Source organism: Mesoplodon densirostris, chromosome 5, assembly GCF_025265405.1.
Source record: "Mesoplodon densirostris isolate mMesDen1 chromosome 5, mMesDen1 primary haplotype, whole genome shotgun sequence".
In the NCBI taxonomy this organism is placed as follows: domain Eukaryota; kingdom Metazoa; phylum Chordata; class Mammalia; order Artiodactyla; family Ziphiidae; genus Mesoplodon; species Mesoplodon densirostris.
Window position 1 is genome coordinate 81,845,437 of NC_082665.1, and position 18,862 is coordinate 81,864,298.

Consider the following 18,862-nt stretch of genomic DNA (forward strand, 5'->3'; position numbering starts at 1 on the left):
ACAACCTAGAAAACGGATTCAGTAACAGCACAAGACAAAAATTAGGACACAAGGAAAAGTTATCATCCCAATGCAATGTCTAACATGCAACCCTCACCTCACACGCAGATGTATCCTCCATACCTTCCGTCTTCACAAAACCCCTTCACCCGCATACTATTTCCAAACAAGGATAGGGTAGGTAAAAATTTCTACACTATTAAGAATTCAGGATTAATTTGTTAAACAGGGCCTTGACATTTGCCTGTGCCTTTCTTCATGCCAGTCTTGTAAAGGAAACTGTTTGCTATTTCGAGGCAGTTTAAGCTCTGCACAAATACTGTTACAGTTCAGCAATTGTATCATAAAAGCACATGTAGAAAGAACACTCTAAAAGAACTGTTTATCCTTCCAGAAGTTGCTCATTCATACTAGGCCGTGTTAGTTTTTATAGTCAGAAATGTAACTGATTAAGGATCATACCCGACATTTCTATATCCAAGTGAATCTTGTCTCCCTGTGAGGCTTTCTACTTTTTCCAGCCCCAATGCCCGCCACTGCTGAAATGTGTTCGGAAATCCTTGGAATCCTCTTCAGAAGCTGTAAATATTCTTTTTAAACATCCTTAGTGGCAGTAAATCTTCATCTCTTTGTGGGTGTATGTGATTTTTTTGAAACAGCAACAAGTCACTTGGAGCCAAGTCTAGTGGACAAGGTAAGTAATCAAGATGGGTGAAAATTTTAATGGAAAATTTTAACTATAAAGCAATATTTTATTTATCATGGCCTTTACGATAACTCTCCATGTGAATAATTCTAAAAATATTCTTTTGGCTATGACTTCTGGCTTTTTTTCTCTGTGGTCAGACTTGACTTTAACAGCCAGCCCGGGGGGTGGGCGGCTCACCTTATTACTTAGCTCTCCTAGCTTAGTTAAAAAGCGTCATACCTGAAGAAAAATGTTAACGCTCAGTAGTTGTCTCTAACTTGCTGTCACGTTGAAAGTTCTGGTTTGCTCACCCTTGCAAATAGTACTTAAAACCGACTTAAAATAACCTTATGGTGCCATTTATGTGCAAATCAAGTTTTGATTTAGTTTCATGCTACAATGAAACATTTAATGTTACGTTGTTGGGCCACACCCATTTGTTTTCCATATATAGAGATTTCTATGATAGCTCCCAATGCAGGTAAGAATTACATTTTAATAATCTCCAACTTTATGTAACGGAAGAAAGAACAGGTCTGTCAGAAAATCAGTACAGCCATTTTACTATTAAAATTTTTCTTTTTAATAATTTATTTAAATAAGATGTACGAAGCAGTTTAGAAAAACAAGATTTGTATTTTATTTCCTTGTAAAAATCTTTACACATGCAGACGAACCAGTGTTAAGAAAGTATTCACCATCATTTAAACAAATAACCACTTAAATAGAACAGTGTCTGCAGTTTCATCTGTATAAAAATAAGATACATTTTTACAGAATTCACGCTCCAGTTCTTATAGCAATAAACAATACACAACTATAATAATTACAATTGAACCTGACCATGGTTTTCAATTAGATACTGCTAGGGCATTTTATGTGCAAAAAAAAAAAAAAAAAAAAAACCCAAACATAGTTCTTTTCAAAAGAAAATGTCCTCTGTTTCTAGAGATCTAGAGAACTTTAAGAAATCAAATCCTAATCAGTTTGCTTTTAACTGTTTGTCTCAATTATGAGTCCATACATCACACTGTAGATAGCCAAAATCAGAAGTTGATGCAGGCTCAAAGGAAGAAAGTCAGCGCCTGTGCCTGCCATGTCCTGAGCGACTGCCACCATGGTGCTTGCCTTTATGAGACCTCTCAAAGGAGCGAGATCTTTCACGCCTGTCCCTATGGTGTCCCCTTTCATGCCTGTGTTTCTTGACAGCGTCTGAGTGATCCCGAGACTTGCTCTGAGATCGAGAACGAGACTTTTTCCTTTTATGACCATGTCTATTTGAACTTTTTAAATCATCTCTGGTATGCTTGGCTTTAAGGTGAGGAGAACCATGATTATGATGTCTTCTTGGGCTTTCACTGTGACTGCGGGACCTGCTTCTTGATCTCGAGCTGTATGTTCCAGATCGACTCCGCCTATTATTATAACTTAGATAATAAAAATTTGAGGTTTAGATTCAGTTTCTACTGGGAACAGATTAGTTTTGGTGGTGCTCATCATAGCAGGTTCAAAACAAAACTATCGAATGGTGTCAGTAACAGGCCAGACTGAAGACTTTTATTGTATTTCCCCACCCCTCGCTACCTCTCCTCAAGCCTGTTTGCATATTAGACAAATCTTGAACAAATTTACTGCATGTCTATATTCCAAGGAGGGGAGTAATTAATTTTCAGTGCCCTAGATAGCTATTTATTGAATTATCTCCCACACGCTCAAAAGAACCACTGAAGAGCCACAAGTAGCTAGCCATCTAATTATAAAGCTAATTAGTGAAGATTCTTTGGCTATGACTGTCCTGATTATTGGTTATTAATTATTAAGTGGTCAGCCAGGCCCTACACTTCAAAAAACGTGGACAAAAACAGAACAGAATGCCATACATACACCACCACCAAACAAAAAGCCACATGCCTACAGAGAGTATTTCCAAACTCATTTCTCACAATTTACCTCATATTAAAAGACTAAATCTAGCCTAACTTTGAAAACAGTCTATGTGCAATTTTTTAAAAAAGCCAGAACCTTTACTCCAAATAAGACTGCTTTTGCTAAGAGAGTATTTACTTACTGTCTTCTTGGAGTATGTGATCTAGAACGTGATCGTGTTCTTGACCTTGATCGACTTGCACTTCTGCTATTTCTACTTCTCTTGCTGTCTTTTCTTACACTTTAAAAAAAAAAAAAAACCCCACACAATATTTTAGTTGCATACTAAGTTATGTTAGAAATTAAAGACATAAAAAGATTCCTCAGGCCATTTTTCTAACTCAAGTATACTCACCCATTATAAGGGCTTTTGGAAGCCTGTTGTCTATCCTCAGGTTCTTTTTTGACTGTTTTCACATTAACAGAGATCGGCGACTTCTCTTCAGCTTTTACTTCTCTTGGTGATGCTGTTAAAAAAACAAAACAAAACATAGTAAGGCATGTTAACTATTAGATTTTACAGAGGACCAATTTTGTTTCTAAATGTGACTCCAAGTATCAGTCCTCAGTTGGCTGTCATGAGAGAAAACAGTAATAGCTTAACATCTTTGTTTCCATGCAACTGTTAAGTGCTAAAGCTTTCTAATAACTATACACCTTCAGTACTCAAGTCATTTCAATCCTGAATTAATCTTACATGGTTTAGAGGCTGGAGAAAATCCACCTAGGGTTGAAAGGGCTGGAGTTCCATCGGGATTCAATCCCTTTGCTTTTAATTTGGCTTCTTGTAAGGCCACTTTTCTTTTCTCTACTTCTTTTTCCAGCAATTCATAGTTTGGCTGTTGAAGAAAGTGAAGTTAGTACTTCTCTTTTACAGAAGTTTAGATTCTTAGCACTGACAAAATATTAACACAAACACTAGTACACAGAATTACCTTTTTTCTGGTATAAAGCCTGAGCGTTTCTATGCAGATTTCCTGGATCTCCTCTTCGGTAGTACCAAAAAGAAGAAACCAATGAGGACGAGTTGGCAATGGAATCTAAACCATAAGAATAGAATAGTTTAGATGAAATTTTCACTGTTTTTATTAGGAGAACTGATACTTCTTGTGATATATCCTGCAGGACTATAGAATATATATATCAGGCTATATATATAACCTACCTGAAGAGCTCTAGCTGCAAGGTAGATGCAAGCACATGCTATAGTCTCTGGTTGAAATCGAACAAATACATTGGTTCGAAGACTGTCATTCATGTAATTCCTGAAAAATATTTCAACCATAAGCTTTGTATGTAAATAAACCAGTTCTTCTGAAGCTTACATAAAATTGGAGACTCAATCTACTTTATTCTTTTTTCTTCTCATATTTTTATCTTCAATATTCTAGCATATAACAATTCTTAGCTCAAAAATCAGTAAGAGGTAAGAATTTAACACTAGAATCATTCTTCATGTCTCCTATATATAAGCAAAGTCCTTTAAAACAATTCTTTATTATTCCAAATAGAACGTAAAGTTTTTTTTTTTTTTTTTTTTTGGTGGTACGCGGGCCTCTCACTGTTGTGGCCTCTCCCGTTGTGGAGCACAGGCTCCAGACGCACAGGCTCAGCGGCCATGGCTCACGGGCCCAGCCGCTCCGCGGCATGTGGGATCTTCCCGGACGGGAGCACGAACCCGTGTCCCCTGCATCGGCAGGCGGACTCTCAACCACTGCGCCACCAGGGAAGCCCGAACGTAAAGTTTTTTAAAAACATATTTCTATGAAAAGCAATGAAAGTCAGTTCTGACATGACTAGTTTCAGAAATAAACCTCTCCAACAATACTTCAAGCCATTAATTACTGACCATCTCTCTCCTTTATCCACAATGAAAAGCAGTGTCAATCAAGTTCTTTCAAAAACTCAATACTGTGAGAGGGGTAAAAAAGGCATTTTCAGTAAGCACTCACCAAATTATATTTAGAAAGCTAAGTAAGCTACTTCAGAAAACCTGGGTTGGGAAGTGAAGAGCAAAAAACACATACAACAGCCTTGTTTACATACCTTTTTGTGACTAAGTATAAATAAAAGCAGTAACTACTTCAGTTAATAAATTACTGGACTTTTATATTAGTGAACCCTCCCCACAAAATTCCTAAAGTATTGAAGAAATTTTACAAATAGTTCAAAAGGTTAACTAAAAGACTATTTCTTAAAATTCCTTACCCATGAAAACTGCTAAAAATGTTTTATAGAACATATATTAAAAAATATCATGCATTTTATAAAAGTAATGAGACTTTTCTAGTATTACTAATATTTATTGAGCCCAAAAATAAGCATGGCAGTCATAAGTCCAGAACATAAGAATTACATCACTTAAGTACTGCACATCATCAACAGTCTTAAGACAGTAGTTGTGGCTGAACCACGAACTCGTTTTAACTTTAAATAAGTCAGCACTGCAAATCACACAGTTAGTTCTAAAGTGCTATGTTAATATTAACATCTCTTAAAAATGAAGTACTTCTTTCTTCTAATACTATTGCCTCCAATAGCCCAGCAGCTATGAATTCATCAAGTATGGATGGTAACGGTGCCCACCTTAAGCTGCCGTCTCCTTTGGTAGAATTCATGCTATACATACCAAAAAAAATTAGAAATCTAGTCAAACTCCTAATAAAAATCATTTAATTCATAATGGCTGGACAACAAATCTATCAAAAATGAACTATTCATTTTGATAGTTACAGGTATACATTAAATACATAGGCATGTTGAAGAGTTACTTCTAGAAGCAAATATACAAATCCTTTTGACACCCCGACAGAACTAGAAGATGCTGCCAGATGGATATGGACCACTTCAGTGAATCTCGGATGAGAGCTTGCACTGGATTGGCTGGAGAGCAGGGCAGCCAATCAGGCCATCCTGAGGTCATGGGCTGAAGTGCAGAGGGCAGAGTTCTATGACTTACCATCATGGACTACCCTTTAATTAAAGAGTAGAAAAAAGAACAAAGTTAAATTGAGTTCTCCATTAAAAGTAATTAGTCAAGCCAAGAAAACAGGAAGCAGAAATAAGCATTATTTACCTTTTCATTAAAAAACAAAAAAACAAAAAGCACCAAAACAAACTCATCTCATTATTTTGGAAAGGGAAAATGAAACTTACTTTATTTCTGCTTCTGTTTTCCTGGCTAGGAAAGAAATGTAAAAAAGCAACTTACCAGGCAGTTTGAACCAGGGTTTGATTACGTTCACATTCTAAGACTTGTAAATACATAACAATGATCTGAAGGACAAGGGAAAAAAACTCAGTTTAGCATACTGGTGGTTCTTTCAGAGTACAGAGTTCAATGAACATAAGTAACTGAAAATGTTAGATGCAAGTTTTAATTCTTCTATAAACTGTATAAATAATACAGACCAACTAAAATGTACCCGAGAGTCAATGTAGGTTATTATGCTACTAGAGTTCATACGGAGACATAATGTTCCAAAATTGTGCAGGAAAAAAATGGAAATTAAATCAGTTAAGAACAGTATCTAAGTTTCATGTGACAGGAACTGATTATTTCATTTAATTTCCCAAGGTAGAAAAACCCTAGAGACTGCTATGTTTTTAAAGTTACACAATGGGTATGATACATATTATGTATGTACAACTCAGAGTGGGTAAGTAATCAAACACTAATATTTCTACAGTGAAGCTTATCACACTGAAGTGTGATAAATTAAAAAACTCATATAAATGAGTTTACCTCAGTTCTGATCTTTCTGGACCTATATTATCATCACTCTCATTTTACAATTTTAGAGATGTGGACTCTGAGAAACAGATATCTGCCTAGGTCACACAGCTAATGGCAGAAACAAGTTTCTATGTGCAGATGGTCCTGCCCCCAGAGCACCTGTTCTCTTAACCATTGTGCTACGGCTTATGTTGAGCATATGGAAGCCAAGAGACACTGGAGAAACCTAAGAACATTCAATAATGCTAATAGTGAGCAGCCACGCTCAGCATTTCACGATGCAACAGGGTAGCATACTGTCAGATACTTCTGCAGATACACGTATTATTTATTCCTTGGCTAATATCTAAAAATCTCCGTTTTCTAGGTATGGAAACTGGGTTACCTCAGAAGCAAAAAGAACAAAATAAAGAGTAAAGATTTGAACCCAAGTCTTTTCAACTCCCATTTTACTGATAAATATCAATATCCCAAAAGTTGCTTTTTACAACCAACTCTCAAAATATAAATTCATGTAAAATAACATTTTAAGAAAACCCCTAATACTTACGAATGTTATTTCTGTATTCTACAACTCACCTTATGGGGATGCTTGACATGAACACAAAATCCCAACTCCTTTAGCACCCTCCTCTCTGCTTTGATAACTTGATTTTTGGTGTTAATGTAGTTCTGATCAAGGATCAGGGGGCTTGGAGTCCTATAGTTTGTAAGAAATAAAATCAAAACTGTTTTGCACATCCAAAAAATTTTATTTGTGGCATCTCCATTTTCCCTTCCAACCAACTATTGGCAACAGAAACCAGCTTTTTAAACTCCTGCAAACAAGTTAAAAGCATTAATCTTGTGCTGTCCAAGTTATGCTAATTAAATATATACTTTCTAGACTTAGTTCCTTGTTTACTAACAAAACCCTGCAATGAAAAAAATTCACTCTAATGCTCTTAGATACATCCTTGTTGATTCTTTTCATCCAGATATTTTAGGTATATATATTAGGTGATAGCCTGATTTATTTCCACAAACCTCATTAGTCTCCATAGACTCCAGAAACAAAACTAATGTGCTCTTGAAAATACGTATTATAAAGACCTCATAAGATTACAGTGATTTTACTCATTTTATAAAATATCAACTCTTGGCTAGTTTAAAGCCAAAATTAAAATTAGGGGAAAAAACGGTGGGTAGCTAATTCAGATTCCCCTAAATGGGCAATTTGTTTAAATAAACTGGTCTAAGAATCTCTGTTGAAGAAAATAATCTGGAAACTATAGATTCAGCTCAATTACCAAAGAAATGTTTTAAAAATCAGATTTAAAATTCGAAGTGATCGATAAAAACCAGGCCAAAATCTGGTCAGAGTTGTCATTATTAGGTAGTAACTTTAGTATGCAATGGCAAAAGAGATGGGAAGACCAACCATAATGAAGAAACTAGAAGAGTACTCAAGGTCTCTGTGCCAGACTAAATTATGATAGCTTCAAAAGTTATGATGCAGAAGGCGATATATCAGTGGTTCAATGCTTTGGGAAAAAATGCTTTCAATTAAAACATCTTTAAGTCTTAAAATTGAAAACTAATTTCTTAATGAGAAGTCAGTCAGGACTTAGACTTTCACTTTAAAGCCTATAAAATGTCCCAATGTCCTTCATTTGAGACATTCTTAGATCCAACCAACAAACAATAATTTTTATTAAGACCCTGATAAGGTGTGTATCTGGGTAGAACAATTAAATACTTTTCCCCAAACTCAATTCATTTTCAGCCAAAAGATTCAGGAGTTCTTGCCCTGGGCAGAACACAACATTTTAAAAAGACAGTCATTCTGAACATTGCCCCCACTTATAACTCATTTTACCATGCACACCAAATCCAGAAAAATTTAAGCCCATGTTAGCCAAAACCCTAGATATCCATTTGAAGATCAGAAAACAATCTGAAATAAGCTACATTACCCTGTAGTGATATGCTACCAGAGTAAAAACAATCAGCTACCATATTTATTTTCCATTCTTCCTCCTATTTCAAATTATAAAACTGGAATGCTTAAACTATTTTTAGTTATTCTATACTATACGATTTCTATCAAGTTGGATATAAGACGAAAGTTGGCAAAGCTGACAAGATGGAAAATAGCATGTTAACAACATTTAAAATGGCCTTCACTCAGTTCAGTTCTTTTACAGCTTTGAGAAATGCGGCCACCAATTGGGGAGGGAGCTGATTTCTAACATAAAAACATAATAATGAACCCATTTTTATCAGGACAAGTAGGCTACAAGTTCATTCTTCTTTGGAAAAAAATCAAATTTAACTCAAATGAAAACATATTCCAAAGATCTTAAGGTTTATGATTTTTCAGATGTTAAAACAGAAAATTTGGAAAAAAAGTCAAATCTACTTAAGACTTTTTAACCGATGGACTAGTTATCTGATGGCCCCTTCATCAGGCATTCATTAGGAGACAGGATACCTCTGGTGTTATAGTTGCGCATCACCTTAACCCTTAATGTGCAACTCAAACAGTAAACTGCACCATTAGAATCCTTATAAAATTATTATAAAAGCAGTTTTGTCTCATTTTTTCCCACTTACGTTGAACAAATTCATTATACCTCTTACTAAACTTGTTTTAAGAGTAGATTTCAGATTCTGTTAAAATTAATTTTCTTGCAATCAACCAACTAAACATCTGAATTATGGCTATTAGTCCCAAATCAGGTTTAATCATTAATTCTGCTTACGTGAATTACTTCCCATCCTTTCTACCACAATCTTTACTTTCCCATTTTTTTGTGTCAAAATCCCAACATTAAACCAATTAAGGAAACCCAACTACTATCTACCATATATAATTCCACTAAGTACACAGCTTATTGCTTAGGCCTACTACTACCTGTAGTCTTCAAAGTTAACTTTGTAGGTGTATAATCTGATACCTTCTTTTTGTTCAGAACTGGTTTTACCTCACAAATCAAAGAAGGCTCGATGAATATATAATTTACACTACTTACAAAGACTATTTTGTATCAGAAGTAGAAAAACGTGTCCCCATGTAACAGCAGTAAGAAAAGATTCAAACTGCCTAAGCAAATGGTTTCTTTAAAGTATCAATTAGTACCTTACATGGTAACAAGTACATCAAATTGAATTAAGGCTTACTAGAATTTCTTCCTCCCCTATTAGGTAAACTTTCCTTTCCAATAAAAGTTTGAAGAGGGGCTTCCCTGGTGGCGCAGTGGTTAAGAGTCCGCCTGCCGATGCAGGGGACACGGGTTCGTGAAGATCCCACATGCCGTGGAGCGGCTGGGCCCGTGAGCCATGGCCGCTGAGCCTGCGCATCCGGAGCCTGTGCTCCGCAACAGGAGAGGTCACAGCAGTGAGAGGCCCGCGTACAGCAAAAAAAAAAAAAAAAAAAAAATTGAAGAGGTAACATTTTTAAATCTTTTTAAAAGAAACCATCTGTTCAGAAAACAATTTTCATTATCAAAAAATACCCAAACCTAACTCTACCTACCTCCTCCGCTTTTAACTTGGTCAGATTTTTCAGATTAATTTATATGAAAAGAACGATTTTCAAATTTTAGTCTTAGTATGAAATTCTGGGTTCTGGTCATTTGACGTTTATTATCTGGTCTCTCAGAATAGCTATTTTTCCTTCAGCATGATCTTGAAATACAACCACAACAACAAATTTAAGAGAAGATCCAAACATGGTTTGTCTCACTGACGTAGTACAAAGGACCAAGAAAATGAAGAACAAGTTCTTTAAGAGACTATACTTAAACGAGATCAGTTTACAAGAAGGCAGACTGCTACTCAACCTACAGAAATTTGTAATTCCTACCTCAAAAGGACGTTCTTTCTTTGGCAGTGTTTAAACAGTTTTCGAGCCACCAAGATAAACTGCAGAGGAAGGCTGGACTAAATGACAAGATCTCTTCCCTTCCAACTCTAATCTATGATCTATATGCATGTTGAAAATACCACACCATATTCACCAATGAGTGGGTTGCACCAGGCTTCGAATATTTGTCTTCTTTTAGAGAAGCCTTATAGTATGAAGATAGGTGCCTTAAAACTACATAGAACTCTTAATTTGCTGGGAATATGCTACATCTCAAAAGCAAATTATAATTGGAAACTACTGAAACAAAAAAGCAATCTTACTTTTTTAAATTCAGCCATTTATTCTGAGCTTAAAAAACCATTCTCAAACTACAAAAAATTGAAGAGAGAGGAAAAAAAAATCCAGGATGGGGCTTGGGCATTAGTTCTTCCTAAAAGCTCCTCTGGTGATTCTAATATGTAGTCAGGACTTAAATACAGTGACCTAAAGTCTACAAAAACGATGCCTCTGTTATTACCAAGGTCACATTTCAATTTAAAGCTATTCATAAACCAAATTAAAATAAATAGCACCAATAAGACAGAATGATATATACTTTACCTAACTAAAGTGTGATATTGATAGCACTTTCTAATAACATTAACCTATGCAAAAAATTACTAAACTATAGTTCTAATAACTTGGACAGCAAAGACAAACGCTTATAACAAGAAACAGGAGTTTTTCTAAATGGTTCACCAGTGGCCAACCTGTTAGTCCCCGATTCCAGTGACCTATTCTCAGAGCACTGGCTTCTCCTTGGGGATTTTCGATACTTCACTCACTGTTGCCATGACGACAGCTTCATCGCTATGTACCACTCCACATCACCCAGGCTTTGGTAAATGTAGCTGGTCGCTGTATAGTCGGTTGCAAGGGAAAAAAGAGTTGAAGTTAATAACATATACAAGCTACCTGTCTGAGTAAACTTGTAATATGCACAGAACACTTTTACATCCTGCCTTAAAAAAAAAAGACTTCCATGCAATTAACAACTCCTTTTAAATTTCATGCTATAATCAGACTTCTAAGATTGAGACACAATCAATTTCTCTGCGATAATGACCAAAAGAAAAGGAAAAAAAAAACACCACAGTTACATCAGACACGACAGTCAAATCAGGTGAGATGTTTTAAATTCCAAGGTTTTTATAGTTAAGAGGACCTACTCTGAAATCAAGGAAGACTACTCAAAGAAAAATTTTCAAATACATAATACTAAATGATAATAGTTAGCTCAATGGTCCAAAGAATACTAACAAAACTATTTCCTTTAAGCAAACACAGAATCCTCTGATGAAAGGTACAAAACCTTTTTATTAGTGTCATTTTGTTTAAACACCCTGAAGAATCACCTAGATCTAAATATGTTTTAGCTCAGACCATGCTAAATACCAATTTGAAAACTTCCCAATTTTCAGGGATTCCTCACTAAGAAGCTAAAAGACATTTTTAAATGAAAACCAAAAAAATTAGTCTATCCCTGGAAATGGTTACGGTTAACGAGAAAAGATGGCAGAGTAAAGAATGTAGAAAACTGAAAAATGCTGTGAAAACTATCTGGGTAGCAATGTTTCAGATTTTAAGATTACTACTGGCTTGTCTCTGAATAATTCCATTACTGCCAACTTACAGACTCAGCAAATAAAGACCACTCACGTAAGATACTAATTGGGTACTAACCATTACCCAACCCCAAAACGACTTAAAATCCTTTTGTAACTAACTTCCTTCCAAATTCAGTACAAGTTTATCTAACATCACAACAATTCCTTAAAAAGTGAACACGAGAACTAATCTACACCACATATATTCTTCTGTAGCACGTACTAGAGATCATCTATAGACAAAAGCACCGCAACTGTAACTGTTTGGTACCGCCTCACACGAACACATAAAGTGTTAGCAGGTATCCACGACACCTAAAAGACAACACTATTTGGGTCTCTATTTTCTTATAAGATCAGATAAATGGGCCTTACCTAAATGCAACCCACTCACTGACACTGTCATCTGACCAAAACAAAATACCTGTTTAATCCCTTTGACTCCAAACTTTATCATCCTGCAGTCCTTTCAGATCCGGTATTATAGGATATATCGTAGTTCAATGTTGAGAAGTATTCTAACAAAAGCCAACCTCAAGTGATAAGAAATTAACTGGGACTTCCCGTGGAAAAACAATCTACACAAAATTTTGCCACAGTATTAACTTGAACTGCAGTGTTTACACTTCCAGCCTTCAGTCTTCCAGAGAACGGAGGAGAAAAATAACTTACAGAATACACTCACACTGGAGTCAAACGTATTCCCTTTCTTGTTTAATCTTAAACCACAGGACTGGCTTCACAGCACTGTTAGGATTGTCCATAAACGCAACTGCCTCTACAAACTTTAGATAACTGGTTAATTGTGATTTTTCAAATTAAGTATCAGCGAACCTATGAGAATTTTTAACACCTAAATTAAAGTCAGTTTTCCCTTGCATCGGTTTTAACTTGAGAGGAAAGAATGTTTTGATCTGATGATTGGTGCACAGCACAGTAGTATCAAGAGATCTGTGTTCAATAATGCCAATCTTACCTTTTTCCTCTTAACTGGCGTAGATGGTGAAATACATTAATCACATCTCTTATTCTTCTAGGTGCTTCTTCAATTTTTGATGCAAGATTAATACATGCCATGGCAACAATCTGAAAGAACCATGATCCAATAAAAAGTTGTTAGATTATGGCACTACAGAGTACTGCTAGAAAAAAGTGCCCCTCTCAAAGTCTAAGGAACTTATCCTGTTGAAAAAACTTTAGGACACAGCTGAGAACTTTAGGACCTTTGGTGAAATGAAATCGCAGTTGACATTTCTAGGCCATAGGCTTACCGGCTATGCTAGCGTAACGCTTTCTTTTTATTGCTTAATCCCCCCTTAATTGTGAATCCAGAGCCAAGCTCAATCTCACAGCAATTTTGCATTTGGTTGAAAATTCTAATTCGTGGTAACAGGGCACCTGGGCTCAGGATCCATCTTCTGGTTCTAAAACACTTTCCTAAAGTCCGGTGGGTGAGAGCTAGGTACAAAGGCCTGAAACTAACCACTCCCTTTCTGGAAAAACTGGCTGCTGACACCACCTCCGCCCTCCTTCCCATTTCCGGATGAAAAAAAAATCCCCTTTCACCCGCCCCCGCTCTGCTTACCTCGAAACTGTGCTTGACGAACGATTTGGAATAGAAAAAACGATGAAACAACACCTGCCCCGTTGCCATCGCCACCTGCAGACAAGAGAAGAACGGAAGCGCAGGGGTCAGGCGGGCCCGCACCAGGCGCCGCCGCCATTTTGTGCCGCCGCCGCTCGCTCCCCTCCCCCTCCCCACCGCGAACAGCTCCCGTCCCCGTCCTCCCGTCGCCCGGCGCCCTCCCGCTCTCGACATGCCCGGGCTCCGACTGGGACCCGCGGCTAGAGAGCCCCAAGGGGACACCCCCAAACCGGCCGGGACCTGGCGGTACCGGGACGCAGCGGAGAGGGAGGCGCAGCAGGTCGGCCCGGGGCCGGAACACTGACCTGCGGCAGCCGAAGGAGAATGCCGGCGGCCTGGATAAGCTCGCAGCCCAGGATGCGCAAGTCCGTCTCGCTGGGCAGGTCGAGCCCGTCCTGCATGGACGGAGTGGGCGAGAGCCGCTCCTCCGGAATCAGCGAGTGGTCGATGGTGAGCGAAACTTCCGAGTACAGGCGGTCGCCGATTAGGATCCCTCCCGTCGTGGTCGTCGTTGTGGTCGTCGTGCCGGAGCTGGAGCCGCCTGCGCTCGGGGCGGCCGACGAGGCGGCGGCGGCGGCAGCGGTCGCGGTGGGGTGAGGCCCGGACGCCATGGTCTCAGCGAGCTGCACGCACGCCCAACGCAGCCGGAACCCGGAGAGAGACTAACCAACGTCCTCGGCGCGACGGATATTCCCGTGACCGCCGGGTTCTGGGCCGCTTCACGCAGCGTGCGCTTCCGCCCTGACGTCACCACGCCCCTCCGGCGTGCGCCAACTAGTCCCGTCAGGCCTCGACTCCGCCCGCGGCGCCCCAACCCTGCGCTGGCCCAGGAGCGGCGGGGCGCTCGGGTGACCTGGGTTCCCTCTCCGCTGGGCCTCCAGAATGGTCGAGGAGGTGATCTATTTTCGAAAACAAGCCCAAGCCGCCTCGTTTGTAATATTTTTAACCACAAGTATAATAAGGGAGGCTAACAAGATAGCTTTACAAGATTACCTTATCACCAAGTTCGAGTCTGCAAAATTTACTGTAACCCCTGCGCGTTGACAACTTGTCTAGAACGTGCGTCCCTGTGCTCCCGTCTCTCTTCCTCTCCTAACTTTTCGCATTTAGGTGGCGCAGTTTCGGCGAGCACAAAGGGTCGACCTTCTCCCACATTGGCGGGTGGAAGTGGCTACTCCGATGTCGTGTACGGACGAACTTGTAATTTAAAGTGACCCGCAAGGAATCTGGAGAAGGGTGCTTTACAGTATTTTTAGAAAACAGGAATGTTAACTACTTCGGCTCAAAAAAAAAAAAAAAAAAAAAACCTCCCGGATGAGCGCGTGGTTCACAGGGGTTTCGAAGTAAGGCGAAGGCTTCCTATTGACTGGGAGGGCGGCTGCTTTAGCAGCTTCGCTTGCGAAACTCAGGCCTGAGCCAGTGACAACGCCACAGCTTTCGCTAATCTGGAAAATCCCTAGTTTCCAAAAACAGTCTTAGGGCGAGACTTCACAGAGGTAATTTGATTATGCTTGGGGTCTATGTATTCCTGCGTGGTTACTCCAATTAGGTAGTATGGGAGAAATAAAATCTCCTTTGTATACATATTTTTCCCTCTGTGATATTAGCAGTTCTCCAAATTTCCTCAAAATTGAAGTAAAAACAATGATACTGATCCAGACTACTAGAAGCTAGAGTGGGAGGAAAAGGAGTAGATCTTGATTTAGTCCAGCCATTTTTTGTCCCTTGCCTGGACCTCGGAGACGTCCAGGGATGAGCAGTCCCATTGCCTTTCTATTACATAGCTCAGTTTTAAGGCTTAGTTTAATTATAGAAAATTGAAGCCTGAATCTATAGAGCAAAGGGAGTTTGAATACATTGAAATATTTGTCAGTGATGTCACTAAAGCAAAACATATTCAAGGGACTTCCCTGGTGGTCCACTGGGTAAGAATCTGCCTTCCAATGCAGGGGACGAGGGTGAGGAACTAAGATCCCACGTGCTGCAGGGCAACTAAGCCCGTGCGCACTACAGCCCGAGCCGTAACTACAGAGCCTGTGAGCCTTCACGCTCTGGAGCCTGTGCGCCACAGCTAGAGAGAAGCCTGCGCCCCTCAACGAAAGATCCTGCATGCCACAACGAAGATCCCGTGTGCCACAGCTAAGACCCGATACAGCCAGAAAAAAAAGAAAAAAAAAATTCAAAAACCTCATTTTTTAAAAAGCATTAAATCAACCTTACATCAGTATTTCTGAACTCTGGCTGCACATAAGGATCTTCAGAGGAGCTTTTATTTATTTTTGGTCGAGCCACGGTGGCTTGTGGGATCTTAGTTCCCTGATCAGGGATTGAACCCAGGCCCTTGGTAGTGAAAGCACAGAGTCCTAACCACTGGACTGCCAGGGAATTCCCCAGAGGAGCTTTTTAAAACATATTGATGCCTGAGTCTTACTTGTAGGGGTTGGTTTTATTGATTTGGGGTGGGCCCAGCCAGTGGTTGAATTTTGCCCATCCTCCAGATATTGGAATGTTCAGCCAGGATTGAGAAACATTGCTCCAATAGAGATACCTGATCTCTCTGCATGTCATGTTCACCTTTCTGACTAGGCTGCTTCCAGGGAAACTTCCCTCTCCAAAATTCAGCAGGGATTTAAAATGCTTTAACAAACTTTGAAATGTTTAAAAACTAATTGATGATATGCTATTTTCCTGGTTCTGATCATCTAGTATGGTTGTGTAAGATAGTATCAGTGGGGAAAGCTTCAATTATTTCAAAATAAAAAGGGGAAAAAAAAACTAATTGGGGATATGCTTCATTGAAACATTGAGCTTCAGTGAAATCTCCACCTATATTTGTAATGACTTGAGAGTAATATAATTTACTTTTAATTTCTTAATGTAACATTTTTCTAATATTTAGAGGGTCTCCCACCATGCCTCTCCAACAGGCTGATTTGGTGTTGTCTTGATATATTTTATATATTGTTTTAATCTCTAGGTCTCTGATTAATCTAAACAGTTCACAAGCATAGGAGTGAGAAGTTCTGGGAGAAGGACTTGCTCTACTCCTGATACCTTTTCCCAGCGGACCTCCCTGTTCCCCACACCTCCTGTGTCTGGCCATCACTTCCAGAAGTGCAGAACCACCCAAACTGTTCCACAACTTTGTGCCCATGTCCCACTCCCTTCTGACTGTACCCCAAATTATATCCAATAGACATGACTATTTTCACTGTTCCTCCCTTCAGGCTCAACAACGGTGGTAGAGGAAGTGGGCCAACATTTTATGTGCTTAGCATTAACTCATTAAACTGTGATATTATTGATACTTATAATTTTAACTTAAAAAAATGCATGACTAATCCAGAAGATGGAAAGTAATGGGTCTCTGCTCCACAAGGCTATCTAAGCACCGGAGTTGAAAAACACTTTTGACTATCCTTTTAAGAGCCAAATTCCAGGGCTTCCCTGGTGGCATAGTGGTTGAGAGTCTGCCTGCTAATGCAAGGGACACAGGTTCGAGCCCTGGTCTGAGAGGATCCCACATGCTGCAGAGCAACTAGGCCCGTGAGCCACAACTGCTGAGCCTGCGCGTCTGGAGCCTGTTCCGCAACAAGAGAGGCCGCGATAGTGAGAGGCCCCCGCGCCGCGATGAAGAGTGGCCCCTGCTTGCCACAACTAGAGAAAGTCCTCGCACAGAAACAAAGACCCAACACAGCAAAAATTAATTAATAAAAACTCCTACCCCCAACATTAAAAAAAAAGCGCTCTACTTTAAAAAAAAAAAGTCAAATTCCAGAAAAATCATGGTTTGAAAAGGTTGTTACATTATTTCTGAGTTATTCTGAAGAAAGTTGCTTTTCCATGTACCTACTTCCAAAACATCAACATTAAAATGTGGAAAGACTAAGACCTATTCAGAGTTATAAAGGATCCAGAATTGGGAGGGGTAAAGCATATGTTTTAGTTGCATAAAAGCTTTAGTAGCAATGAGTTCAGACAAGTGAGACTGTTCCATTAAGAAGGTAAATGAATATGAAAAATATATATATGTATAACTGAATCACTTTGCTGTACAGCAGAAATTAACACAACATTGTAAATCAACTACATTTCAATAAAATAATTTTTTTAAAAAGAAGGTAAATGACTGAGTTGTCATTCGAAATAAAAATAGAATGGTAAGTCTATAATATATTTTGTATTTTCTTTCTCAACAAACAGAGGTCCTAGTACTAGTATATCCTGAGTTCACCCATGTCTAAAAGGAAATCAATGATAATTAAAGCTGCATTTTTACTTACCAAGACCTGCAGGCTTCAGATGATGACTGAAGAGAAAAATGGATTATCTGTGACCTCCTGGGGGCTACTGAAGAATCATATTCCTGATACTTAAATCAGTTCTCATTCCATTAGTCTCTGCAGCCTCTCAGGGGAGCATGTTTTTCATTAATTTTTTTTTTTTTTTTTTTTGCGGTACGCGGGCCTCTCACTGTTGTGGCCTCTCCCGTTGTGGAGCACAGGCTCCGGACGTGCAGGCTCAGCGGCCATGGCTCACGGGCCCCCAGCCGCTCCGCGGCATGTGGGATCTTCCCGGACCGGGGCACGAACCCGTGTCCCCTGCATCGGCAGGCGGACTCTCAACCACTGCACCACCAGGGAAGCCCTTTCATTAATATTTAAACGTTCAGGTTCTTTAATCCTAAAATTACAACTGGCATAATTTCATTAATTTCTTCAGCAATTGGTTAGACCAGCAGAATTTAATAACACAACAGTGTAATTTAGGCTAAGGACAAATGAAATGTAAGTCCCCCGCCTAGATGGAGGTACACTCTTAATAAAGCGAATGGTACACACACAGACAAATGTCAAGGTGACTAGTAAGTGCAAAAAGCAGAGAAGGTGTAAGTCATTATGGTTAATGTCAACAGGGAGCACTTAGAACCTTATGAGGTTGCTCATCAAGTTTCTATTTATGGCAGAAATCAGAGACTATCTGACTTTACACATGAACTATTCATGTAGTTACATGACTTTTTCATTTAGTCCTGTGGCAGTTATATGACAATGCATTCTGGTCTGGTTGCTCTCATCATTAGAAATAGTCATTCTGGGGGATTCCCTGGTGGTCCAGTGGTTGGGACTGAACATGATTTATATGTAATTAACACTTAGGCACATACTGCTTGGTAAATCTCATAATAGCACTGGCCTGGGCATTCTGCTGCTGGCTCTGCAGAGAACTAGTTCTGACACTTAACCACTGTTTTCTCATTTCGTAAAGTGAGGGAGTCCAATTGGACCCCTTGCAGGTCTAAAATTCTTTGACTCTGGTCATCCAGACATCTTGAACCTCAGACTCATCTTTGGTTATTTCTTCTTTATTG

General features: G+C 39.2%; 1 protein-coding gene across 2 annotated transcripts; it reads right to left on the reverse strand.

Moving 5' to 3' along the window:
- Positions 1-1,330: 1,330 nt before the first annotated feature.
- On the reverse strand, positions 1,331-14,415 carry CCNL1 (cyclin L1). 2 transcript variants are annotated; one of them, XM_060099065.1, is made up of 11 exons: positions 13,797-14,204; positions 13,432-13,506; positions 12,823-12,932; positions 6,930-7,050; positions 5,826-5,890; positions 3,780-3,879; positions 3,550-3,654; positions 3,312-3,453; positions 2,970-3,081; positions 2,757-2,855; positions 1,331-2,115 (listed from the first exon to the last, which is right to left on the reverse strand). In XM_060099065.1, exons 1-11 carry the CDS (start codon positions 14,100-14,102, stop codon positions 1,767-1,769), a joined length of 1,584 nt encoding a protein of 527 aa, XP_059955048.1. In that variant the 5' UTR covers positions 14,103-14,204; the 3' UTR covers positions 1,331-1,766. The 2 variants fall into 2 exon arrangements, with proteins under 2 accessions (XP_059955048.1, XP_059955049.1); XM_060099066.1 differs by lacking the exons at positions 1,331-2,115; positions 2,757-2,855; positions 2,970-3,081; positions 3,312-3,453; positions 3,550-3,654 and having other exon boundaries at positions 3,792-5,587; positions 13,797-14,415.
- Between the last annotated feature and the right edge of the window lie 4,447 nt (positions 14,416-18,862).

What these genes read in the sequence shown, in the direction of transcription:
- CCNL1 (XM_060099065.1), bottom strand. Translation starts at nt 14,102, where the DNA reads ATGGCGTCCGGGCCTCACCCCACCGCGACCGCTGCCGCCGCCGCCGCC. An exon ending in TTGCAGCTAGAGCTCTTCAG is followed by an intron (nt 3,655 to 3,779) that starts GTAGGTTATATA and finishes CTTATGGTTTAG; the next exon opens with ATTCCATTGCCAACTCGTCC. An exon ending in TCACATACTCCAAGAAGACA is followed by an intron (nt 2,116 to 2,756) that starts GTAAGTAAATAC and finishes TTATTATCTAAG; the next exon opens with TTATAATAATAGGCGGAGTC.